The sequence below is a fragment of the Xylocopa sonorina genome, chromosome 1 (genome assembly GCF_050948175.1).
Source record: "Xylocopa sonorina isolate GNS202 chromosome 1, iyXylSono1_principal, whole genome shotgun sequence".
Lineage (NCBI taxonomy): Eukaryota > Metazoa > Arthropoda > Insecta > Hymenoptera > Apidae > Xylocopa > Xylocopa sonorina.
In genome coordinates this window covers 2,649,182-2,676,562 of record NC_135193.1, presented here as the reverse complement: position 1 = coordinate 2,676,562, position 27,381 = coordinate 2,649,182, and the positions used below count along the sequence as shown (strand labels likewise).

Here is a 27,381-nt window from a genome sequence, read left to right as displayed (position 1 = left end):
GAGGTAACAGCGGAAAGTAAAAATATGAAAGTACAGGTCGGTTTTTGTTCTGTCCCAATAGCCGGAAGCGAAGGCGATTTAGCTTCGAGCTCGGAGGGCGACGAGGTGAGTCGACTGGTCTTAACTTCTGGCCAGACATCCGGCCATTGTTCACCGTTTAATCGCCGCCAGTTCCCGCGGGACTCCGGCTGTTACGACGCTCACAAGAATCCCACTAGTCGGCGAACCGTAAGCCCGGAATCGACTACGACTAGCAAGCTGCCTAGAGAGAACAATCTCGACGTCGCTGCGCCTACGAAGAACGTGACTGGTGTCACCACTGAAGGGAGCACCGTACCCGACAGCAAGGATGACTTTCACCCCAACATACCGATCACCGGTACCGTCGCTGGGCAGAAGGAGGGCCAGTTCGACAAGTCGCCGCTGCTGCGCAGCGGGAACGTCCGGTTCATCGCGAAGAGAGGGAACTTCGGCGAAACGGTGGTGATCGAGGACCCCTGCGAAACCGGACAGAAGCTGGGAAGCATGGTGAAGTACGTGGTCGGTAGCGGCGACCTTGGCCTCGAGGGTACCGGGAATATCGCCGGGCTCGGTCAGAGGGGCTGCCTCAGCGAGAAATCCAGCGATTCCGGTGTTAGTTCGTCCAGCATCAGCTCGGCACCGCCACCCAGAGATAAAGTTCTCGCGAACATCGCCACCGATTCGCCTACCAAGAATTTCGGTAATTTCACGAGGGCATCGCCGACCTCTCAACCGGCCAGCAATAAACCTCAGACCGGCGAGGCTAGTTACCAGTAAAGAGCAATAACGGTCGTTCTATACGAGACTCATCGACGCACGAGCGTCACCCCCCCCCCCCCCCCCCATTATTCTTGCCTTCACATTGTACTTTCGTAAGTTTCACTGTAAAATTATTCACATAATCGCGCGACAGACGACTCGACGATCGTTGCCGCGCAGCATCCGAGATGGAGTTCTTCTACCGTGCCGTGAGTACTTTACGCATTTGTCCAGGGCTAGTCTTTCGAGCGCGAATCCAGCTGGACAGACGGAAGATCGACACTCAAGAGCAATTCTTGAGTACGAAGGGGGGGTCGAAATTCTTTGTAGGTTTGAACGTTCACCAATTATTGAAATACGCGAACGTCAGCTGGACATACGAAAGCAATAGAAAGGTTGGTATAAAGGTATGTCACGATTTGGTTCGTTTGATAAGTTGTATCTATAGTTTGTTAAGTTTCTTCGAGTCTCGTGATTAAGGATAGGAGAGGGCAATCGAACTTAATTATTAAATGTTGTATATGTGTAAAAAAGGAAGAAACGATATTTATGTTTAAGCATTCGGTTGATCCGTCGAATGAAAAGATAGTTGCAATTGAAAGTGAAGCTGAAAGGCAAGATATGCGCGTATGAAGCATTTTATTGCTTCACGTTAGAATCTGACAACTTATCATACAGAATGCTACTCGCTGTCCAATGTATTTCGCGAACGTTACAGTTTCTTTCGTTCGAATTTCACTAAGGCATGGAGGACTATTTCATTTCCAAGTACGTTGAATCGGAAGAAATAACGAGGCACCTTACTATTCTCTGTTGCCCCCGTCGATCCTTTGTCCTCGTTATTTTATAATCAAAAGTACGCTGCCTGCCTCTTTTTTTTTAATGAGATTCCCAGCTTCGTTTCTCCCGTCTGAACCTTAACGTCGGACAAAAAGATGCTTCTCGTTCTTGTTCCGAATGTCGTCAGAATTTTTGGTAAAGACGACGCGAAGGGGCGAGACGTTTGGAAGCCGCAGCAAGTAAAGCTGACGCAGCTACAGAGAGAGAGAGAGAGAGAGAGAGAGAGAGAGAGAGAGGGGCGAGTACGATTTTTCGACGTTTATACTGTATACGAATGAAAGGAATTTGGCAGTGGTGTTTCACTTTGAAAGTTAGAACGAAGCGTGCCCAGAGTCACTGCCAGCCATTTCACGATCTCGTCTATTGTTTTCGGCGCTCGTATAATTACTAACGATGATATTGTGATAAGATTGCATTTATATGTCTGCATAATTTGTAAATAGATCAAAACATTTGCAATAGAAAGTTCATCTTTGCAATTTGTATACACTAAGCTACGAGAACAGAGACTAACGAACGTATCGAGAGGTAATCGGGAGGAGTTCGACGTTGGCTTTTTAGCCAGCTGTTCGGCCTTTCGCTAAAAGACACGGGTGATTGTTAGTCGGAAAACTCTCAAACGAAGACTGCCAACACGATTGAAACATTTCCACGAGATAGGAATCTCTTTCGCCACTTTTATTTCTCGTTGTTATTTGCGAATTGTCCGAACACTTGGTGGAAACGATCGAGTAAAACCGTACCCGTGCAGTACCTCAACTGAGCAATAATGGAAAAGAGTTATCGGACAAAAATTTTCTAGTTACTAGCTGCACACGTACGTTCTGGTTTATTTAAAAATCGAACACGCGAATTTCGGAAGCAATCAACTCGGTAAAATGGCGAGTAATGCGTGTAATGGGTATTTTTGCGAAGTTCGATTTGCGTTTCTCTTCTTTACATTGTAGAGTAATTTTATTACGAAATTAAGCCCGACGCGATTTCAAAAATTATTTATTACCAAAAGATACCTTTTCCGCGTAACATTATCTTGTCTTATCCGACATCGTAACGCGGTTAATCGATTTTCAAAACGTTTCCATTCCAATCATTTCTTATTCGAGACGTCTAGTATATGATCGACAATCCCCATCATCGATGCAACTTGAAATCGGTTCTTCGAGAAGATGGTAAACTGTACATGTGTATATTGACTATGCCAGAGGAAAGGAAAAGAAAAAAAAAAGAGACGTTCAAAGTTATAAAGTTTTTGTATGTATATATACACAACACGCATAGAAACCTAACGATGTTTTATATTGACCCAACCTTTGCCAAAACTTTAGACTATACAGATCTATACATAAATATACATATGTTATATATCTTACCGTTGGATCTTATGTACATCTTTTGTATAGTGTAAAATGGTAGACGAATTTAACGCGGCACACAGACGGCACACGATTACACGAAACGGAACCGACGAGAACACGTGGCTAAACGTACCGGAGGGACACGATCATCAAAAAATGCGATATAAGAACTCTATTACACTGTAAATAGGATCTATTAAAGTATATTTCGTTTCGAGGAGGCGACTCGAGACTATCGGAAAACGGTGGAGACTGATAAGCGAACGTTAGAGATCTTATAGAATTTAAGATGCATGTTTACCTTCTTCATTATTATCGATTTACAAGGTAGGTTTACAGGAGAATTTACTCCTTTTGTAACAAGTCTGTTACTCTTTTTTCGTACGACCATTGACGATCGATAGAATAACGATTTCCCGTAGAGAACATCATAGGTAATACGCGAGAACGCCCGAACCGTTGTTCGACTCGGGCCGAACCCGAGACAGAGATAAGTTTAATACCCGCTGCTTCCACGATAGTGATTTTCTTTGTTACGTACTTTATCGATATACCGCATTGAGTGATTTCCATTGCAAGGTTCGAACGGGTCTGAAAAACGGGGCAAGACGAGACCCGTCCTCTATTCACTGCTAACGAACAGGCATCGAACGAGATCGATATCCCAACAGCGACACGATATTCGGATGTTTCGAATCTTTATTACCTCGTATACACAGATTACGGTAACGATTATAGTTTGTCCGTTCCATCGAAGATACTAGTACGTGTAGAGAATGATTCCGAGAAAAAAAGGGCAGAATAAAAATGAAAAAAAAATAATAATAAATATAACGCGAATAGCAAAGCGGAATTCAAAAGGGAGAGAAAGCGCGCGAGAAAGAGAGAGAGAGAGAATGCATGGATACGAAAATGTTAAAAATTAGTCGTATTTTGAGAGTACGATTAGACGCGATGCAAATAATTTTGTTAGTTCGAAAAGTACGCAGCATTTGATGTAAAAATAAAGGATAAAACAAAAAAAATCAGACTCGTTATAAGAATAGACACAGTGAATTATAATCGAACTAAGTAAATTGAAAAATAGATATGCGAAGGTAGAGGTGTCTTAGCAAAAGCGTTAAGTGTGTTTGCGATTTGGATTTCGTGCGAGACGTACGCGCGGACGACTCGTCTACGTCCGGCGTTCGATTATCGAGAAGATAAAGAGAGAAAAAAAAAGAAAGAGAAAAAAGAGAAACGAATGACCGCCGTGAGGAAAAATTGACAGAGCACGGCGAGTCTACGAGGGCGTCGCTGAATCGCTGGTAACGAGAAACAATGATTAAGCATCTACTTAGCGGTCTAGTCCATCTTTTCTTGCAAAATTTATAATTTGGTGCGATATATGTATAATGTACATAAAGTAAGAAAATAAAAATAAAAAGAAAAAAAAAATATAACAGGATTAGGAAATGGCAATCGCGTCGAAGTGAGTTGCTGAACCTTTTTATAAGCTGATTTTGTATTTATTGATTAATTGCGGGTTTTATAGAGATAACGAATACGTAACTCTTATCGTCTCTCAGTTCTTGTCTGATTTAAAACAAGTGTTAATTTATTGACTGCGAATAGAAATAAATGACGGAAGATTCAAACGAACACCTTCTTTCATCCCAAATTCCTTACTAAATAACGTCGAGTTTATTCCAGCATAGAAAATACACAAGTACAATGTCGAACGTTATTCGTTAACGTATCGCGTATCAGTTGAAATTAATGAATGAGATTCTTTAATGAGATAGCTGTTTACAAAAGTGTCAATAAGTCGAAGAGAATGTACACGGTAATCGTAAATGTACGAGGAGTGCGTTGCGAAAGTTAATCAGAAGACTTTAGCCGCGCTGTTTTTTTATTCGTTATTCAGTCCGTTACAAGAAAAAACCGTTTCTCAGCTTGTACGTGTAAGCTTTTAGAGATGAAAAATGCAGAAAAACACGCAGCCGGGGTGTACATCTGGTCGTTTGAATGGGGCCTCGTTCACCGAAAAGTGTGTCATGAAAGGGATGCTCGTCAGTCGAATGAACTTTCAAAGAAAGTGAGATAAAAAGCGTTTAGTAATGTATGTAAATGCATCCTCCGAGAATCATTCGGAACGTTACGCCGCGCACGTGTCTATTCGTAACCTCTATTTGAAATCCTACGAGAACTCGAGTTACTTTTAGCACCGTAGATTATGGCGATAATAACAGGGCCGAGTTTCTTTCCACGGTGACGCCGTTAACCGCCTAAGTAAATTCGCCGGCTGTTCGGGTTGAAATCTAATTTAACTTTTAAAGTTGCCCCGCGAAATTACAATGATTTCCGGTGATACGGGATTGGCGCGTGTGTAAGTTCGCCAACTTCAATCTATCCGCTGGTCCCTGCCCGGGCGATGAAATGAATAGTAGTTGGAAAAATGTTCAGCTTCCCTATAAATCCGTGTGCTGCGCTGGCTGCCCTCTTAAATATGTATATAACGCTATAATCGACTGTCGTTTCCGTGCGAGATGATCCCCGATGTGGCGTCCTCTTAATAAAACTCGAAATTGAAACCCATAACGAAGACAGATACGACACCGTCGGTAATATTTGGTCAGCTAATTGGATACTCAAAGTTAGAATCCCGTTGAACTTTAGTAACGAACCGCAGTCTCTATCGAATGGCGATTGTTCCGCTCGGTTTACGAGCAACAAGTCCGCCGTCGATAACTAATCAGCGCAAGACAGGTTCGACGATCATCAATTATTGTCGTTTACCGGTATTGACAAACGTGTTGTTAATGGCATAAGAACAAAACGTAAAGCGGTTTCGCCATGTACCAGACGTGGTTCACTGCGACGAGCTGGCTTTATCTACTGCGCGACTGTCCACTACAAACTGCTCCCAACTATTGCCCGACTCTCTACTACAAACTGATTCTAACTACTGTGGGGCTGTCCGCTAAAAACCGGTTCTAACTACTACGCGGTTGTCTACTACGGACTGGCTCCATCTACTGTGCGACTGTCTAGCGGGAACTCGCTCTATCTACTCCTTCCATACTATTTGAGTAACGCGTTAGAGCGAACACGTGGCGCCTGTCGCCATTCGACAGCGACGACCGAAAGTCTCGACGTCTTGATTCAACCGAGAAGGTTCATTTCTCGTCGAATTACGGTGAAATACGAATACGTGGAATGCTATGAAAGGAAAAAAGACAGAAATAGTTGAAGTGTTTAATGGAAAAGTTTAATGGCGCCGCGCGGTGAGAAAAGCGTTTCAGGTGTTTCCTTTCTCTTTACCTTCCCGCGAAACAATTTTCAGATATTCCATGTATTCCAGATCGATGGATTGCAGCGTGTGCTCCGACAACATCAAAGGGATCGTTATGGTCGAGGAGATGTTGAAAGATAGAGGGTGGAGAGGAAGAAGCTGCGGAGGAGACCAAAGCCTTATACCATTTTGCGAGACGAAATCGTCCTCGAAGGGAAAAACGATTAGGAAAGAGAAGGAGATCGTTCGAACACGCAATATTCCGTCTCGTAACCAGACGAACCCTCCTCGCCGGATATTCTCGAACGTTTCTTTCCGGTGTCGTCGAATGATCAGGGGACGAACCGCCGACCGATGGCGATTTCAAGGAAGAGTAGCCAGAGACGTTATTACGGAACAGTGGTCACTCTTAAAAATATCCAAAGAGGAATTATTCGAGGGAGGTATTAAAGCCAGATTTCGCTACTGCCTAACGAACATTCTGAATGGTTTCTTTATTGGCGCACGCCTAATCTCGAAAGCTCGGGACTGAATCGTACTTTTCTCGTTTCCACTCTGCTAGATTTATCGGGGAAAAAGAAGACGAACTGGACGAGCGTTAAAATACGCGAAGACGGGTTAACAGGTTAGCATTCGTGACAGGAACATCTAGCGCGTACTTTTAAACGTTCGAGTAGAAATAGAACGAGCAACGGAAGGTAGGAAACAAAAATACACGCAAATATGACGAATAAGGCGAGACTATGTATTCGTTGAAGCATTTCGCTTGGCATAAATGAAGAATGAGCGTCGAACAAGAAAATGTTCGAATAGCAAAGATGGTAAACCGAGGGCGCGAGCAGGTCAGTAAAGGGAGCCCATGATCCAAGCATGGCTAAACTCGAGCTTATACGATAGCAAATCTCCCCGTCTCGTACAGGGACCGCTTGCTGGAACGATCCTTGCAGACCAAACCGTACATCTTGTAGAAATCTACTATTTCGAAAGTAATCGAGCACCCTATTCAGTTGAGTAACGGTAAGCAGTTAAAAAAGCTCGAAAAGTTTCAAAATCCTTCTCCAATTCGAACAGTCTACCATTCCAGCGACGCGTATAAATTAAAATCTTGATACATCCGTTACATGGTTTGAAATAAGGGATCGTCTATCAGGTAAGGCGTGTTTGATCGTCGATCGGCGTCTCCGCGAGTATCACGTGCCATTGGGATATATCGTCAATTGATCGCCCTTTTAAAATCTTCTTTTGGTACCACTTGACTTCATTCAGCCTGATAAATCCGCGTGGCTTATCCGTATTGAGCGAGACAGGCGGTTGAAAATCCCGTTATGAATCTCTCCACTTCTCCGCGCCAGGATTCAATTGCCGATATTACGTGGCCTCTTTGTTGCGCCGCGTACCGCGTCCTCGCTTCGCGGGAAGTGGCCAAAAAGATTCCCCGGGCATTTGTCAAAAACTCGGACGAGAAATGTAATCCACTTCTAATCTAACGAACCGATCATCATTCTTCGGATTTGCCCTCGGAGAACCCATCGACTTTGTGGATTGTCAAGGCTCGCGCTTTCGCGCAACGTTACCGCGGATTCTTATATCGATGGCCGTCATTTGTAACCATCCCTTAGCTACGGATAATTGTACGTCATCGTTGACAAGCTGATCGATGGTCATCCGTTCGAATATATCGCGGTATCGTTAATTACGAAAGGGAATCGTAGGAAAGATATAGGGTGAAATTACTGAACTCTTCTATCCGAGGCTTTGTATTTTTTTTCAGTTCTTGCTCCGTTCGTTCCTGCCTCGCGCTCCTCCCTCACTTTCCTTCTCGTCTATTCTTGTACCCGATAGCTTAAGAAGTGTTTACAATTAGTTCCGTCAGAGTTCCGCCGAACTCTTACCGCATTCAGCACCAAAATGTTACTTCTCTCAAACTTTCACCGCCTTCCCAGGTGAAATGCTAGTTACCTACTTGCAGTTTCCCGTGTCCCACTTTACCTTTGTCCTTCTGTTTTCTTTTCTTCCCTCGCTACGTCCATAACGCTTCTTTGTACACCTCTTTCCTGTTTCCTCGTAAATACCATTCTCTCGAGGAACTCTTTATTCCTTATGCTTGCTTTTCATTAACATAATTGACTTCTTCCTCCCCCCAGGACATCAGTTTTCTGCGAGTGTCCTTTGTAACTCGCCTATTTTTAGCGCGATTCCTCCAGCATCGCGTCCAACGCTGAGTGGACACGATTTTATTTTATAATTCCAGGCTGCGATCGCATTTGGAAGGATCGCAATTGCGAACGATACGTCACCTGTGGTACGCGAGGCGTGTGCGATCCGGACGGGAGCCGAGCTCGCCCCTTTAATCCGTAAAGGTTCGAACTCGCTTCTGGCAAGGAAATCGGAGTATGATTAACTCGATTATACGCGCGCACGAGGCAATAGGGGAACGTGGACGAATCGAAACCCAAACGCAGGCTGTATAAAGCGTTGTTATTTGCTTTGTGCAATGAAACAGGACAACAGGTTGCGAGCTGCGCGGGGATGAAAGGAGTCTCGTGCATTACGGGAGCTCAAAGAAATTTTACTAAATCCAGACGCGGTGATTGCAACGGGGTTACTGTAAAGGGTGCAGGGCCTGCAGAGGTCACGCCGTTCGAACACGCTGCTGGTAGCCAGAGCAGCGATGCTAGCTTTTATGGATTGCACGATATGTTGTCAGGTGGTGTGTTGTGCGCACAGTGATATTTTGTACATATAGTGCAGTCGTAAATTAAAGCGTCAAGTGGCGGCATTGCGCGAAGTAACCGAACTCAGAGGCTCGTCCTCGTTCCGAACGCGCTCTGGCATTCGAGTCACACTGAAGAGGCCCTAAAACGGGAACACCTTGCCGCATGGGTTACACGCATATGAATTAATATTTGAAACTCGCAGCTTGCGTCCCATCGTTAAAACTGGCACGTTGCGAGCATACGTTTTGCATTCTCTGAATATGCAAGGATAAACCAATTTTTAGTCGACGTCGCGTAACCCTCGCGAGGCTCGAACATCCTTAATGGCATCGTGTAGCGATCGGAACCGCGAGACTTAGCTGGGGAACCGATGCTGAGGATGGTATTGAAACCGTAGCAGGCATGTTCGCGAGATTTTCTTCGCGATACTCGACACTTCGCCGTGCCACGGGACTACGATATTTCGCGCATAAACTGATATTATGCAGAGCTTTGATGATAGCTAGTCGTGGAACAGAGGAATAAGAGGAGACCTCTCGGTTCCCGTGGCTCCGCCCACTACACTCCGAAACGTGAAGCAAATCTCAACGTGTATCGGGTCCATGATGCTTCAATTGCTACGCCCGTGCCCTTCTTACCTACCCCAATGGCCTTGATTTTCATTCTAATTAAATTAAACCTCGATTTCGTGGAAAATAGTCGTTCGATCGAGTCGAAGAAAAACGAGAAAGAGTACGCAAAAGATGTTGTAACTTTGACACGTTTGTAATAACGAATAATATTTAAACAGCGCGATGGTAGTACGATAAAAATTTCAATCGCAATGGCTACGCGAGAACAGCCAGTGCCGTTGGACAAGGGGTTACTCTTTGTGCGAAGGTAAGTCGAAAATCACCGTTTAAAGCCTCCGAGTGCGAGCCCTGTCAGCTAGGAATATTATCCTGACATTTTGCTGGTGTTGCAGCCAGCAGATTCACGGGTTATTTGACACCCTGGAACTGTCATGTGTCCAGTGGTTAAGTATTATATATACTACCCCGGCCACGTCACGGGACAGTGGTCATCAATCACGATTCTTTTTATTTTTATTGTTCAGCCAAACAAATTGAAAACCCATGAGAAGTATGTTCCAGATGGGGTTCGTTTGATAACCAACACTTTCTTTTTCGTATTTTAATATCCGCAGGGGGGATCCTCTGCTATCTTCCATTGTTTGCTGGCTGCTTTCAATTATTCGTTTTATATATCACTTAACAGTTTTCCACGTTGATAAAATGACTTTGTTCGAAAGGAATCTAGAATTTGAGACGCAAGACGACGACTCGGAAGGGTGTAGCTCGAAATGCTGTTATTACAACGCGCATAACCGCAAGAAACTTTCGTTCAAAGATATATAAACGCAGGAGAGCGAATACCGTCTGAAACTGTCCTCTTCGGACTTCTTTTCTTGTCCTCTCGCGTCTTAAAGTTCCCGTCGCGCGAGAGGAGGAACGCTTTTCATCGTAACCGCGTTTCCAGTGGACGAGAGAGCAAGGATGCAACGAGGGGCGCAGAAGAAATTAAGAAGACGAGGGTGAGAGACTGCGAAAAAACGGGGAGGTGATTCGTGTTAGCCACCAGGCTGCGAATCCCTTGGCGATCGTGTCTGATTCCTTCGACTAACATGGAGAATTTGAATACCACCGGACAATCGCTTCTGTCCGTAATCAAACAGAGAGGAGTAAGAAATGTTTTCCTTCGCCATCTATCGATTTCCAGAGAACCTCGTCCACGATTTCCCACGTGTATTTTCAGTGGATTTTTTTAATTAATTGCCGACGATTAGCTTATTTTACGTAGAAAACTATTTCCTCGACGAAGAACACATTTTTAAATGATTTATTAAAACGGTGATTTTTAACGAGTAATGAAACGTGAAAATCGTCACAGAAATTAAATCGGATGCAATAAGAATGAACTGTGTACACCTACGTGCAATTGAACGTGTTATCGGTGTGAAACGTCTTTACATATTTTCGTTGAAAGTACGTCTTCGTTTCAGCGGGCTATTTTTCGCCATGTACACAAGCTCGTATCTGCGTTCCACCACCGTAATTCCAGAAAGTGGGCTGAGCTAAATGGATTGCGATGTCTTGCGGTCTTTTGCGCAGTTTAAAACGAATGAATGTGCCAGATGGATTTATGTGGAGTTTTAAAAGCTGTTCTTTCCAAGATACCGCTAAGTCTTGCCGCGGTAGCAACTGTTGAAGAAATAATCTTGTAAATAAAATGATAACGTCGCTGGTGGTCTTACGAGTTGTGTACGATTCATGCTACGTTGATAAAACGTATAAATGGTACTCTGCTTTATGTCAAACCATCGAAGAAGTAGAAAAAAGAAGAAAGTAACCAAAGGATTTTGTTCACCATCGCATTCGTGTATCTTCAATGTTGAAGTAAATTACTTTAAGGAAGGATGCGTTCACTTAAACTTTCACCAGTTCAGTGCGAACTTCTTGCGTCAGCGTCTCCTTGGGAAACGACAAATTTCAAGCGGGCACGGTACACGGAAATTAGCGGCGAAGAATGAAATAGACGAATGTGATTAATGGTAGCTCAAATTAGCAGAAGCCATCAATCCACTGTTTCTTCTTCCGAGTTCCTGCAACGACTCCCAAGCGGTTACGAAAAAGAAACGAACAGCTGAAGGCGGACTCGAATTCTCATAAGGAGGCAATACACCCTCTGCTCGATAATTCGAGTTCGTTCCTGGCTCTCCTATAGATTTCAAGGAAACTGTTAAACACGCGTTCCAAAAACGGACAGAAAATAGTGCTCCAAGATAAATAACAACATGAATTTTATGCATATAAGTTCATAATTTTCTTTTCTTTACACCTACCGTAGAAAAGAAACACCTATCTAGTTTTAAGAGATGTTTCCACTCGGTAGAACCGAATGACCGAAAAGAAAATTGCCCCGTTCTTCTTTGGAGATCGCCTAGAAATCTGCAAACTTTCAAAAAATTCATAATTCTCGCGTTATCGCGAAGTTTCCTTGTAAGAAAGTTGAAGTGTTTCGTGAATTATTGATTTTTTCAATATGACATACCTTTAATACTTTTGTACGAAGAGTGATCTCCTCTCGGAGATATTTTTCCCGCCGTCGTTGGTGGGGCGTGAAGAATGACTCTCGAAATTTTGTCTGGCAACAACTTGCAGCGAAGCGAAGGACGAGGCATCTAGTTACAATTGCTAATTTAAAACAGAGGAGTATAGACGGCGACGAAAAAGTTCAACACGAATTTCCGGTATTATTACTTTACCTGGCAAGCTTTTGCTTTTTTTTCTGTTCGCGATCCGTGGCTGGAAACGTCAACGAGATCGAGCGGAATACAGAACGAGTGGAAGGGAATTACAGGCGTTCGACCAGCGTTCGTAACTCTCGTCAGATGTAAAGCAGCGGGCAAAAAATTCATACTAATTAAGCTCTCTTGCTAAATTTTCGTTTTATTGATACCTGCCTCGAACCGTGACTATTGTATGCAATCGATTCGCTCCCGACGTTCGACGTTAGAATTTCGTTGCGCTCGGAAGCGGGACGTGAATCGTTCTTCATTTTTTTTTTTAACACAGTATATCGCGTTTCGTTTTTTTCTAGCATAAAATGCGCACGAGGAAGAGCGTGATCGAAGATTAAACCAGCCAGCCGTTAACCAAATTTACGCTACGGTTAACCTACATTTAGCAGCCCTTAAGTTAAAGCTTGGCCAGGTAAAACGGTACCGCGTTACCCTCGAGAAAAAGCTGTAGCGTTTATTCTCCACGGAAGGATATTCTTAAATCAGTTTCGACTAGCGAGTATAACAGGCCGATAAAGCTTCAGGTCGAACCGTTACCTCGAGGAAGAGGGCGTAGCTGCCGGTGAGCGAAGAATTCCCTAGAGCACTTGAAATCACTGCGTTAATTCTAAGGTGTCTGAAAGTGGCTGAGCCAGGCTTGCGGTGCGCGCGTTCCATACAAGTAACGATGTATCGGTGTGGGTGCGTGTAAATAAAACCAGCCAAGGGAGGGACGGAGAGCGTTGATCGTCCGGTAGTGTTGGTGGATGACGGTGGTAAGCGTAGAAGAGGTTGGAAACGGCGAGACGGGAGGACTCACCCCGTCTGAGCACTGCGGTGCTTGTGTCAGCGTTGCATCCTACCTTCCCCTGTCTCACACTTCCCAAGTAACCACTGTGATTCATTGTTTAAGCCAAGACAATAAAACGAACAGGACTGGTCGACGTATTGCGATGCTCCCAACGTAACTTCCACTCTGCTTTGTTCCGCCCTTATTGTCTCTTAATTCCGCGCGATCGAAATCCCGGACAATAAAGCGTCCGAACTTTCTGTATAACCGTGTTAACATCGATCACGGCTCCGTTCATTTTAATGCGTCTGCTATACTATCGGAGATCGAAGCTTCGGGACGGGTATCGTACCGAACCGAGCGAATTATATAAACGTAAACCTATTAACTGGTATTTAAACGTTTGAAAAAGGACGCTACTGTGTCTGGAACGAGTTGGACTCGTTCGAAGCGCCTCCGCTTCTCTGAAAAGCGCAACATTCCGATGGGCGAAGCCAAAAGAAAAATACGCGGCGGGTACATAGTCCTGCCACTGTTGCTCTTTTACCAGGTACGCCTATCAGGCGAAGATATTACCAACTGACGACGAAAAGGATTTCTCATATTCGATATTTTGCAAGAGAAACTAAGATACCGCGCTCTCGAAAAAAATAAGGAAAATTCAGATATGATCAATAACAGGCAATATATTTTAAGTAATATTATTATATAATATATCTTATAAATCGATCGCTGTAAATTACAAGGATGAGTCTGTACGCTTCATTCGGTTGGCGGCGGTGACGATGGACTTAGGTATTTGGCCTCCATATTGGAGACAATAGAAAATATTTGATTCTTCACCAAGTGTTGATCGTAGCGCGAAAAAGTTTTCACCGTAGTAGCCATCGATCGCAAGAAAACGTCTATCGGATGCTCGTCCCATTCTATTCTTCTGTACGCGCCGTTTTTCCCCATTTTACTTTTCTTTAATGTAATCGCAGCAATTTCCGATGGCTTTTTACTCCTCGATGTTTTCGTTGGACCGGTTTCATCTTCCAGGCCAAGTGCAGAATCTAGTTCCGCTGTATTGTCCGTTTCGTTACGTCCCTCGGCAGATGTTTCTTCATTCTTCGCTGAATCTTCGTCCTCATCGTACGGCAGGTAAGACAGCCTCGATTTATTTCTCATACAATCAAGAATAAATGCCATTGCATCCTCGTACCTCCACTTCCTGTTCGCAGCTGAACCGTTTCTATTTTTCTTCCTCATTACCTTTCTGTGTTGACTCCTTATACTGAGCCATCTGTCCTTGCATTCGGTACCTGTGGGTGTTTTACAAAGAGTCATCTTCCCGCGTGTACATCCTCCGCGCGAAGTAACGCAACATTTAATCGCCGACCAAAGATTAGAGTAGATGAGAAACGTAACAAAGTTGAACTTTGCCTTTGATACCAATTAAACAGTTACATAATATCTAAGCGCTTCTGATGAAACCAAAGTATCGAACTCACCAGTTTTACTCAACACCTTCCCGATCTCGTCCCACACCTGGGTCTTATGAACGGTGTCGCTGTAGTTCTGGCACCGCATATCGTACAGTTCCGGTTTGCCCCGTACCAGCTCGATTAATTTTTCATCCATAGTGAAACACGCACTCTTAACACCGCGGTCAGGCATTTCTCGCACGAGGCAACGCTCACGATCAATGACGGTCTAGAACATGGCCGCTCGGCTCGGCACTGGCGGGCAGGGACGCTCACCGTTGCCCGCGGGCACAGCTGAGGGCATATGACGTCGGCTGGCATCACGTGGTGCTGGTGGGGAGCAATGGTAGTGGGATGGTCACGGGCTCAAAGTAGTATGAGTCCCGCGATGTTCGTGGGACGCTCAGCGCGATCGTCACGTTCGAGGTCGCTTTATAAGTAGAAAATGGTCGCACTCGGGCACGCCAAGAGCTGACCGTGCAGGCAAAGAGCTGAGCGTCCCTTGGATCGAATGGAATGCTCGCGTTCGAATCGAGTGGACCGTTCAGGCTCGTCGCTTACTTGTTAACGAAACGTTATCAGTTTCTGAAGCCTTGAATACTTTAGTGGCGAACAATCAATTGTGTACCAGGTGAAATAACAATCGCAATTGGTCATTCGATACATCGATCAATTCGACTCAATAAGAGTAATACGTACGCGGTTCTAAATAATAGAAACAAAATAAGTATACCGCTGTTACGTTTGTCCCTCGAGATTGATCCAGTTCGAAACAAACCGAACTCATTCCGTTTACAAGCATTGTCGAAGACCACAAAAAGGGATTTATCCTTTGGACCGGGAACTTTTGCGAATCCGGGGAACTCCATTTCGACCGCGGCTAACTTTCCAACCGTTGTTTACCTTGATAGGTGGCCTCTGTGTTTCTCTTCCGGCGAAGGAACTTACCGCGTCAGCCAACTTTCAAAAATCACAGATACCGAAAGTTTCTCTATATTTTTCTAGTCGTCGACGTGCAATCAAAGAGAATACATTTCAGAGATGCGATGTTTAAGGGAAATATACGTGTCTCGACGCAGGTTTACGCCAGGAACACCAATGAATATGTATAGACGCAGGAATTACGCACTTGCTCTGTATCTTGAATATCTAGCATCGCGCGGAAAGCGATGCCTCGGATATTCACGCGACAGACTGGCTCCCTTACCGGCGAAGCTGACCGCACTTGAAAGTGTAATGAATAATAAGCGGACTAACTAGAAGCTTTCGAGAGATTTTATCGAGGCTACTGTCAACATCCAACTAATATCGCGTACAACGTGGCGGGTTAATTGGAACCGCCTCGAGCTCTAAGCAATAGTTTCAGAGGTTTAAATCACGTTCACGTGACACCGATACATCCAGTCACCGTGACCCTCGGCTACATGTGAACCTCTCACGATCTTTAGGAGATCGTGGCAAGCGACGAGGACAGAAATCGACAGAAATAGAATGATAACGCGACAGAACTTCGTTGCTCCACTATTTTGATAAGCAACTGTCGCGTGGAAATGTACAGAAACTGGATAGGCATTGGCAGGTCTGAAATCAATCTTTTCTTAGAGATTCTGGTCACAATTAAACCTGATAACAAACTGCATACTCTATAGCGTGAAACAATCAGGCAGAGGCATTAAAGGAACAGCGCGAACACTTGTGCTATCAAAATTGGAGCTTGAGAATTGAAAATACCACCAGTTAGATCGTAAATGCGATTGGTTAATGATAAATTATCAGTAGCCGACAAATTATCAACTGATGAGAACGTACCAGTACCCAATACGTCATCGATCGATGTTAAGATTCTGAGAGCAAGACCGAGAACTTCTTCGGCGATTATTACTTTGTGATATATTCAGAAAATTCACGATTCAACGATGAATTAAGACAAGAAAGTTCATCTTCTTTAAATTTACATAAGTTTTAGTTGTATAAGATATGTTGTACATGGTTTTATGTACACATAATTTATAAAGAGTAGCTAACATGTATCGTAAAATGACCTGCTCTGATCCTCATATGAAAAAATCTCATAAAACATTATGTTAAAATTATTTCCAAGTTCAGATATTAGTGACTAATCTCCGGGAATTGCCGAAATTTGGATTTTTTGGGCATCAAGATCTCGATTTTCGACTTTGTATCAGGAGAACATGATAACCGAGGAAGTATTCTTATGTCGTCATTTCTTGGAAAGTGTCATCATCTCGTATAGCTGTCTTATGCTAAGTTGTGAATATGATGAGGAAAAAGAGATTGGAGATGTTCATATTTGCGGGCGAACGATAAAACTTGTTTTATTCATTTCAGATCATTCAATTGTTCAATTAAATTAATTAAATATGTAGTAAATTGCAACTGAATTGCATTGCACAATGCTACATATAGTTATAATGCAATATTTGTAACTACTTGAGAATATAATAATCAACTTCTACATCTCCTTCTACCTTGTGAGTCATCAAGAAATGCTAATTGTATAGAGATTCCTTATATTTCATCGATCTTTCAAAAATTTTCTTTACCTTCTGATACCTGTAACAGAAGGAAAGAGCAATTAGCTAGTGAGAATATTACTATTTCTTGTTTCAATAAATACAGTATCCGACAAGGTAGTAAAACGCTGTTCGATAAGATTACGAGTGACGCTAAAATAATACTACTCCTGCAGAGCTTCGAGATTATGCAGAAAAATACATTATGTATGTGGTCCACCTTGTATCTGCTTTGAATCCTCAACCAACCAGAAGCAAAAGAAGAAGAGAGCAAGAGGACACTCCGATACGAAGGACAGAGTTCTCGATCTGACCCTGGAGCAAAGGATCAAACCGAGGAGATGTCATGGATACCGACTAATCCTCCCCTATACCACAATCCTTAAGATCAACCTGTGAACCACTCCTACCAGGCGTAGGATTTATTCGTTGCGATCCTGGTACCGACAAGAAATGGTTAGATCGATCATCCGTGCTGGATTCCAGGACGAAGAGGGCTCCATGGCTATAACTTGAACGAATTGTGGGATCGCAGGTTCCGTTCCGCATCCTGGCCAACTTCGAAATGCCTGGGAGACTTCAACGCCCACTTTATCTGTACGACGTTCCTTCGGAACGTTTGCAAAGGTATCAGCAATCATGGGTTTCAATAACATATACCTTTACGTCAAGAAAATACAAGAAATATAACAATTTTTAATGAAGTGCTCTTTTCTTCGTCTTTACACACAGTCGTTATATACAATACAAAATTCGACACGTAGTTTTTTATATGTGAAAAATATAGCGTAGGAATCTCATAAATGACGTGTAACACTAATATAATGCAGTACTGGCTACAGAAATTTCCTTCCTTGACAAATAATTAATAAATTATACTTTCGTACTTTTTGATCGACGCTAACAATCTATCTTAATTACGTGAATTTAGCGAAGAATGTTACGCTTCTAAGTGAGCAATGATTGACTTTTACGATGGCTGAACAGTAAGAAAATACGATCGCTTGTTCGAAAAAGGTACTGCATTGCGCGATTACTAACTAGATTCGTGTTCATTTCTTCTCTTTACTCTCGTCTGTTTTAGTTTCTGCATTAGCGATTGGCTTGTCGGTCAAGCTTAGAAAGTGCGTTAGGTGAAGAATAGATATAACGCTCGATATGTAGGACGCTACGTCCTCTTTCTTCACTGTTCTTAATTGCGCTGCGACCGAATGGTAGACTCGATTGGCAGTCTTCGTGGACAATTGACCGATAGTTTGCACCGCGTGCAGAACTTTGTTCTCGTCAGCTGACACCGGAGCTGGAACATGAATTTTATAAATTAAATATCGATATTCGATTACATACTTTGATGGGCAAACACTTTCGATATTTTTAAATAAATGTACCAGGTGTATCTTCCTCGCCATCGACTGGAGGGAAATAACGATCCAATAAACCGTTAATCAGAACGCTGGTGTTGTCTACACCCTGCACCGCCATGCTACCGTACTGGGTGTTTAATAATTCATTCGCTTTTGTTATACTAATTTCTTTGAGCGTGGATGCCTGTTGCGCCGCCGATTCTTTCGCGGCGTGCAGTTTGTCGATCGTCGGTTGCAGAGAGCTGTTCATTACTGCCTTGGCTGCATCGTAAATCTGGAAAAACACATCAGGTTTAACAAATTCATTAACGTACATCTGTATAAAGTCTAAAGTTTACGTCGACATCAGATCGTGATATCAGGAGTTATCCACTGTTTACAGATTCCATAATGTCAATAAATTGGCACATCACGTATAGACGTTTCACTTCGTAGTGGTTATTCATACATCGACGTTTTAATTCATCATGATAAATGTCGGTACATTAGTTACTAATTTACTAGCAAAATGTAACCATTCCGTTTGCGAACTGTTGGACGATTAACATTCGAATGGTTTCCGCGCATGTTAAATTGTTAATCAGCTGCATTGGTATCGTTTCTAGAAAATTCAATGACTTCGGCACATGACCAAATATCAAAGTTCAACATTTTCTATTACAACTTACAGTTCTTTCAGATTTAACTACCTAGAAATTTCTATTGCATATATTTGTACGTATTGGTACTTGACCATTCTACTATTGGTAATGTTGGTCATATCAAACAATGTTGTCAACACGTTTCTAATCGAGTATAATATCGAAACTTTTCTCTATTATTTTTTAACTGCACTTTCAAGAGTCAGACGTATCACATTCTCATCTCTTACGCAATATTTTCTATCGTTACAAAACATTCGATGCACTGTACGCAGTGATAACTGTAATAGATGTCCTCCTGATAAGACTCCCAATTTCTATGAAGCTTGCAGGCTTACGCAGGCTTTACGTTTACCTGTTGAGGTGGTTGCTTCATCAGTGGCACTTTTTGTTCGACTATGTTCAATCCTTCGCATAATTTCTGGTCCACGGCGTTGATCTGTCCCTCGAATTTCTTAGCCAGAGGTGCAGTAAGTGGCGCAGCAGTGGCAGTTGCATAGTGAAGTCCAGCCTCGGCGTTGGTCAGCGCCCAATTTATTAGATGATGGGAATCTTTCAAATAGGAATAAGTGGATCCCGTTTTCTCTATGGCCGAATGAATGACAGGAATGTTCTTCACGCGATCGATCACTTCCAGATGGGGTGTCTTTTCGGGTGCAATGTTACTTGCGGTTTCCTTGGTGTCCGCCATTTTTTCTGAAATATAGCACAAACATTAAACCTCCGCCAAATGAATAATTGTCTTATCCGTTGTGGAAAAGTGATTAGCAACAATTGTGCGTGTGCCAATTGAAATCAAACTCAATTAACTTTGCAAATGTTTAACGCTCTGTTTTTATTTGAACGGAGCACGTGTACGTAAAATTGGCGAAGCAAACGTAAAAAGTAGTGAGGTACAAACGTGCCAGACATAAAATGGAACAATTTTATTGTATAATACCCAACTTGTCACGAGATTACGCGTGTAATTCATGATTCACTCGCTGGAAAAACAAATAATCCGTTAAATTTGTTTGTCTGATTAAACATTCTCTGTACCAGTGAATGATAGATGAGTCATAGCTTTTGGAATGACTGTCATGATGCAAACGTACGATACGATGGCGTGCGCGCTATATAGACGACTTTGAAATTAACAATACACCGAATATCTCCTAATGTCAGCGTTTATTCCGATCGATAGATGTATAGTACGTATCCAGAGGGTTAAGAAAAAAATGTAAACGTACTGCTTTGCGTTCTTTCGCTTGTTCGTCTTCTCGTGTGCAGGTATGCTCGTTTTATTTATGTTATGTGATTTTCTTATCGAAACTTGAGATTTAGCAATTTCAACGTTTTAAATGTTTCTTACAAGTTGAGCAATATATAAATCATTGTAAAAGAAAGACAAAACACAATTAATAATTAAGACAGATATAGATTAAATGGTTGTTAACGAAACAATAGCTGCGACGATGGAAATTTTATTATCAGTTAACTGTTAATTCTATTGTTTGTTTTATGCAGAATAAATATCTTATACTTTCGCAATCTTCTATTTAAAAATGTTTAATGATATCTACATATACAGCAAAATCTTCCAGTCTTATTTTTTGTTACATTCGAACATGTAAGAAAGAACTTCTTGTATGACACTTTGAAACCTTCAAACTAAATGTACAATTCATACAGCAAACCGTGTACACAGTATTCTGTACTATACAAGCTATCGACCTTTACCACAAGCTATTCAATCCTTTATACCACGTACACGACACGAGATTTCAAAACCGTATTCATCGATAACACTTATATTTCCCGTGGTATGATAATTATAATATCGGTATTATGATGATGATAATATCTGGCGATGCATAACAAAGTGTGAGCAATTAAGGTGTATCAATAATGTTCTTAAAATATCGAAAACTTAATATTTAACGGGACGCAATGATGTTCGATTACGCAAGTATATTTTGATTATCTTCGCTTTAAAATTTAATTTAAACACCAGAAACCGTGAATGTATATTTAGACCCGGCAAATTTCCTCGCGCGTATATGTGCGAGCATAGCATCGGGTATTTAATTAACTACAGAGATATCTTTCGGAATTACACGTGTATTAAATATTTCTTGATACACAAACGTACTTATTCAATTGTTACACATATTCACTACTTACTGGTATTGGCGAGTAGTTTGTAGAGCTTGATGCAACAGTTATCAACGTGATAGCAAACGTGAGGAGTAGCACACAGCCAACAGGCACTATGGATTCAGTAACACTGGTTGTCTGACTACGCAGAAGGTTATAAGCAGTAGAAACTGACCGTGTGGGGCAAACGTGACTCAGGGCCGTACAAAGTGTGCGCTTCCATCTATTCACGTAGACTCGTTCACTACATTACATTATATACATATACAAGCAATTCATCATAAATAAATACAAAAATAAACGATCGATACAATCAGTTCTATGAATACAGAATAATTCTACTAATTCTTAGTCTATAGTTTATAAAATTTATAAATTTCCTCAAATACACAATTATATGCTCTAGGGAGCAAAGTTCGATGTACGAAGATTAGTATTATGAATCATTCTTTAAGTACAGAAAAACTATTGAGCACGCTATAAAATAAAAAGATTGTTCTCTTATCGTTCACAAATTGCAATAATATTTTCGTGTGTCACACGGATAATAGGGAAGAAGTATTCATCTAATTCCAAATAATAAAATCGTTAATTAAGAAGAATTATGACAATGCAGTTTTTGTTTAAGCGGAAGGGACTTAAAGGTCTACTACCATGACTAACACGTACATGTGAATATACGCGATGACGTGGAGGTCACATCGTCTGGCACTTCCAACACTATAAAACTGCGATAGTAGCAGGGAATGCGGTAATTTCTTCAATCCCGTGATCGTGCCGAAGAAGCATGATTCGAACAATTTTTTATTTCCCAAGTCAATGAACAGCGCTGCTTAAAAAGCAGTCAGCGTAAAAATATTACAACGGAATTGAAAATAGAAGGGTATTTAAATGCTTATTGTGTTCCGGTTTAATTTGCGTGTGATTAATAGCCTTTCTTTATTTTAAACACAAGTTTTTACAGAAACATTAAAAGTATTTTACTTTTATAAATATCTCACGCGCATTAGTCATCCTGTGATAATTGGGCGTGAAATTTTCGAAAGTTAATTTGAGCAACATGTTTTTGTTTATACAATGCATTCCATCGTATTTTGTAGATTCGTATTACTCGCATAAATTATAGTCGATGCTTATTTAAAAGTATAAACGACAGTTCGCTACAATCACAATTGAGCAATGATATAATATTGACAAAATGAAATTAGCGATAATTCTGAAAATTCTTTTATTCTTATTTGGAAATCAATATGATTTTATACAGTCATTTTTTATTATATATTGAGTAAATATAATTTATTGTTATTGTTAACATCGTTAACAATTCCCACTACTGTTCGTATTTACTACTACGTACACTCGCAAGAAATTAAGAAACCACGTATAATATTTGTAATTATAATAAGAATTTACATGTAATCCAATAATTACATATCTGTAAGTGTCTCATAAGCTAAACTTTAGTTTCATTCATTCGGTTCATTAATTATAACGTATATAATAAACTAACGCGTAATACTAGAAGAATGAATTAAAAAAATAAGTAGAAAGAATGATGTATAAAAAAAATGCACGCAAAAATAAATAGCAAATTAATGGAATCGGTGGAAGTGCTCCTCTTTTTCATTTGTCAATAAACGAGATATTAATTTACTTTCTTTGATGTTACATTTGTCGTGCCTTCGGAATTAGCGGTCTCAGCCGGCGCTTTTTCGTTCGTAGGCTGGTAGTGATTCGTTAATTGTAACAAGTGCACCAACGATATAATGTAGGATTTTAAATTATTCGCATTAGTAATTCCCAGTTGAAGTATGTTCGAGTACACGCGGCGAGCAGTTTTGTTGGATAAACGGCCGACGGTTTGTAAAACGTAGAGAAGTTTGTCCTCGTTGTTCGCGTCTATCACTAAAACGAAAAAAAATCAATATTAGTCGACGAATATCATTATTTAATATATTTTAATCTATCGACCATGTCATTTGTACCCTGTGCGTATAATTAACCGCTGTTGCATTACTTAAGACAACGCGAATAAGGATTACTCTGTAATCCCTAAATCCTCTTATTTACTTATTTTTATTAATTTATGTTGCACATGTTGCAACGTTCAAAGGACGAAGCTATCACACGGATCGGTTTCACCAATCTTTATATCGTTACGCACACGCTACTATCAAGTACAAATAGATAATTAATAGATCGAAATTCCAGATATAAAAATTATTCATTGATCGAAATGATGAAATCAGAATAATGCACTTGGACGACATATCTCACCTATCGATTGTTCATCTCCTGTAGCAGGGAAATATTTATCGATTATTTTATCAACAACGTCGACTGTACTGACCAAACCCCTCACAGCCGCGCTGCCGTACTGCGTTTCTAAAATCTGGTTCGCTTTGTTCCAACTCTTATTTCTTAGACTCAAGGCGTGCAAAATTATCGAATCGTTAACAAGTGCGAAACTCAATGCGGCCAGTTGAACGGTTTGTTGCGCCAGCGAGTACGCATTTTCTAAGATCTAAAAAAAGAAACGCGTGCAATTAAAAATATCGACGGGTACGCTTTTATATTTTCATCTAGAGAGAACAAAAAAAAATGGAACCCATCGAACGTACGAGGGTGTACTTCATACTGAGCAATGCTGCAGATGTCTTTTTGGATCGACGCGGCTTCTTTTTCTTTTTTTATTTTCGTCTAGAGGAAAAGGGATTGATTTCTAACCTGTTCAGGTTTCTCCTTGACCAACGGAACTTTTTCTTCGATTTTGTCGAGACCAAGGCACAACGTGCGGTCGACAAAGTCTATGGGGTTCTCGAGTTTCTTCGCGATGGGCGCAGCAATAGGCACCGCTTGCTTCGTTGCGTTGCTTAAAGAAGTTTCCGCGGTGGTTAGTGCCCAGTGTACCAACTGATGAGAGTCTTTCACACGCGAATACGTCTCCGCTGACTTGGATATCGCGCTTTCGATCACCGGAACTTCCAACACCCGATGAAAGGCTTTCATGTGGGGCAGCTGCTGCGCAACTTCGGTCGCCATTCTCTTGCTGTTTTATATTATACAACCCAAGAGGTTCACAAATTCTGCAACGATCAGTTTTTTCCCTTCTTTATGTAACATTAACTTGGTGAAAATTTAGTAACAAACAGAACGTTATGTATATCGTTTCTTTCATTTTGCTAATTGCCACCGAATAATTCGAATACGTTCGAATACGTTACGATATGCTGATACGTGTTCCCGTTTCGATAATGCGTCAGTCGCCTATTAAAATTCCATCCTACATATTTTTTATGCACGATTGGATCGTTACGTGTCCATTGTATTGATATAAATCGATTTAAAACGATGATGATTCTTCGTCGAATACTTTGATACAGAAAAATGATTTGATAACAACCAGAATTTCATTTATAAAATTGAATGAGAGATATTACTTTCAATTAATAAAAATAATTCAATCAACATTAAGATCATTTTGTATTCTTGGGTATCTAATTTCTTTTTGAAAAATAAATTGATCTAGAAAAAAATGTAGAAAATGTTGTAGGTGAGAGAGAAAGTAAGTTCCGAATAAAACTATAACGCAAATGGAAAGAGGAAGGATGCACCGTGGCACGTAAAGTTCAACGTACTAGCGCATATAGCACGTATGCACTTATGTATAGCTATATATAACACTTTCTCTACTTTCACCAGAACTTATAGATCGTAGCGTTCGAAAATGAAAGCAATTCTAGAAGGCCTCGAAACGAAAACATAAATTCCAACAATAAATACTTATTTCTCTGTATTAAATTGTGTTTCTTTATTAGGTTGTTCTCGAAAAGTTCTGTCGTGTAATCGAACTTTGAAATAACATCATCGTCACTGTTCGTAAACTTTTCCTGTGTAGAAATCAGGCACGACTCTACCATTTTCATACCATTTGTGCAAAGTTCAATAAAACAGATTGCCAAAATACGCAAATAAACTAAATAAAATTTTGTCATTTGCTCAATTTGTATTCACCACAATATCTGTCGATTTAAACTATTTACTGCTAGGCGAATGATATACATGCATACATTTAAATACGAATTAAATGGCAAACGTCTCAAGTAAGTAGTTGGCGAGCATTTGGAAAATATAGAAATTCAGAGGCTCGAATAGTACGTAATCGTTATCGAACGAAGCCTTTAACGTAGTGATGTTATTATAAGAAAGGGAAGATTCACTTACAGTTCGGTTCTCACTTCCTTGTTTCGGTAGAACACGTTAGGACGTGGTAACGACCAGTGCGTAAATAGAAATGTGCTCGGTTGAACGCAAACTCAACTCTTATAACTGGCTTGCCGCCTGCGCGCTAAGGTTCGCCCGAGCCAATGAAAGTCGAGGGAGACATCTGCGGACGGTGATCAAATACGCGCTAGAAGGCTTCAAAGTCCGCTAAAGCGACAGAACTTTCGCGTTATCAGAGCCGCGGCTGCCTACAACCGCCTAAAAATGTTGATGAAAATTTATGCTCAGCCGCGAGCATGCGAAATTACCGTTGGGACTTTATATCCGGTTACCCTCTGTACCCTTATCGACGAATTTATTTGAACGATGATTTAATTAGGGCCTAACGACGATCTAATGGTTCGGATGCCGGTCACGTACACACAAAAGAGTAACAAGAGATCACGTACACGCTCGCGCCAATCAAACGAATGGTCCCATCGAGTGCGAAGCTCTACTTTGAAAAGCATCATCGCAGCCGTCGTAGCCGTCGCGGTTCAGCTACGAACCTTTCGAACGCGGTTTTCTTCTTCTTCTTCTTCTTCAGTTTCATCTTGTCGAAGAAGTTGCGCGTGCGAACAGAAAGCGATCGTCGAGAGTGGTCAGTAATCAGCGACAAATTACGTGTATGGTCCAACGTGCGCAAGGTCGCGTACGCATTCGAATGCATCAAGTTGGAAATAGGGCGGTTCGGATACGCGGAAAAAGCGGCTCGGTCCGAATAACCGGTCCGGTCCGTGAACACGAAAGAACCGAGCGGCTTGAAATAATTGACTAGCTCGAATTGTTTCGAGCGCCTCGTAACAATCGGGTAGCTCGAGTATTCCGAGCTGTTGCTCGAACATTTACAAGTATTTATAAATCGATCCGCCGACTCGTCTGAACATTTCATCTCTCGATAACGCGAGTAACCCGATGACACGTCTAAAACTGTGAAAAATGTTTCATATTCGGTAATAGTACAGTAGTGAATAATCATGTGGTAAATATATATGCACATCGATATCATGTTTCCTCGATCGAATTGAATTAGAAATGAACATTTTTGTGCATCTGCGCATTTTGGAAACATCTTAGGAATGGAAAATGCAAAGAGAACATATTTGCGACTTGGCGACACGTTAAGTAGGAATAATGGACATAAAGCAACAGGTATATGTGTTGTAAATAGGTGAATAGTACTAGAACTTATATGGTTAGTATTGTATTGAAAGAAAATATTTAGTGAAAGAAAGTTGACGAAACGGGAGGAAGTGTTTTCAAAGGTTAGCAAACACGCAAGATTTCACCGTCTTCGTGATTTCACTTTCGTAACGATGATTGTTTAGGGACAGAATGTATCGAACGATATTAGAAAAAGAATGCAAATTATTAAAATAACGTTCTGAAGGGAATTATTAAAGTGATCGGCGCATACTGGCATCGCCTAATGGAGTTCTGTGAAACGACGAATTTGTTAACGACCGATATAAACAATAAATCAATTCTAGTTTAATATTTTATTATTAAAATTAGAAAGTTTATCATATATAGTAACCCAAATATCCCTTTAGTACATAATTTTTCAAAAAAATACTTACTTATCCGCGACCATTTTTATTTCTACACTTTCTTATTTCTAAACACCCTCTAGATATGCATTAGCAGCGAATGAATAATTAATTACAAGGATTTGGAACGACACGTCATATGCTGTGTCCTCGATGGAAACAAAAATATCGTTTGTCGCGTGGTCACATTGTCCGCGCGCGAAAGTGTAGAAATTCGAAATTACATTACTCTCGGTGGAACCACTCTCACTCGCACCTGCAGTCTCGACGTGGGATCGTCCCGACAGCTATCAACCTTGAAATAAAAACAATTGTACGGAAAACTCGCACGGTACAACTCTTAAACGCAACA

At 41.3% G+C, this 27,381-nt stretch overlaps 5 protein-coding genes across 10 annotated transcripts in view; 1 reads left to right on the top strand and 4 right to left on the bottom strand.

The window, feature by feature from the left end:
* LOC143424938 (uncharacterized) overlaps nucleotides 1-840 on the top strand; it is a 322,538-nt gene extending 321,698 nt beyond the window's left edge. For 4 of the 5 annotated variants that reach the window (XM_076897348.1, XM_076897365.1, XM_076897373.1 and 1 more), the window contains one exon: nucleotides 62-840. In XM_076897348.1, the coding sequence (XP_076753463.1) occupies nucleotides 62-798 (737 nt within the window). In that variant the 3' untranslated portion in view covers nucleotides 799-840. The remainder of the gene's footprint in view (nucleotides 1-61) is intronic. The other variant, XM_076897357.1, reaches the window with a different exon arrangement.
* LOC143425399 (lipid storage droplets surface-binding protein 1-like) overlaps nucleotides 1-27,381 on the bottom strand; it is a 255,818-nt gene that overhangs the window by 226,320 nt on the left and 2,117 nt on the right. The window contains exon 8 of one of the 2 annotated variants that reach the window (XM_076898154.1): nucleotides 26,962-27,324. The exons of the other annotated variant lie outside the window; for it this stretch is intronic. Coding sequence (XP_076754269.1) covers nucleotides 27,320-27,324 — 5 coding nt within the window. The 3' untranslated portion in view covers nucleotides 26,962-27,319. Of the gene's footprint in view, nucleotides 1-26,961; nucleotides 27,325-27,381 lie in introns of those variants that run through there. 2 annotated transcript variants of the gene reach the window in all.
* LOC143424680 (uncharacterized) lies at nucleotides 13,801-14,915 on the bottom strand. The gene is made up of 2 exons (XM_076896915.1): nucleotides 14,569-14,915; nucleotides 13,801-14,379 (listed from the first exon to the last, which is right to left on the bottom strand). The coding sequence occupies exons 1-2, from the start codon at nucleotides 14,732-14,734 to the stop codon at nucleotides 13,838-13,840; spliced, it is 708 nt and encodes a 235-aa protein (XP_076753030.1). The 5' UTR covers nucleotides 14,735-14,915; the 3' UTR covers nucleotides 13,801-13,837.
* On the bottom strand, nucleotides 18,024-20,068 carry LOC143425456 (lipid storage droplets surface-binding protein 2-like). The gene is made up of 4 exons (XM_076898246.1): nucleotides 20,026-20,068; nucleotides 19,436-19,776; nucleotides 18,464-18,713; nucleotides 18,024-18,375 (listed from the first exon to the last, which is right to left on the bottom strand). Exons 1-4 carry the CDS (start codon nucleotides 20,051-20,053, stop codon nucleotides 18,128-18,130), a joined length of 867 nt encoding a protein of 288 aa, XP_076754361.1. The 5' UTR covers nucleotides 20,054-20,068; the 3' UTR covers nucleotides 18,024-18,127.
* On the bottom strand, nucleotides 22,521-25,674 carry LOC143425459 (lipid storage droplets surface-binding protein 2-like). Its single transcript, XM_076898261.1, has 4 exons — nucleotides 25,441-25,674; nucleotides 23,944-24,302; nucleotides 23,494-23,740; nucleotides 22,521-23,121 (listed from the first exon to the last, which is right to left on the bottom strand). Exons 2-4 carry the CDS (start codon nucleotides 24,256-24,258, stop codon nucleotides 22,862-22,864), a joined length of 822 nt encoding a protein of 273 aa, XP_076754376.1. The 5' UTR covers nucleotides 24,259-24,302; nucleotides 25,441-25,674; the 3' UTR covers nucleotides 22,521-22,861.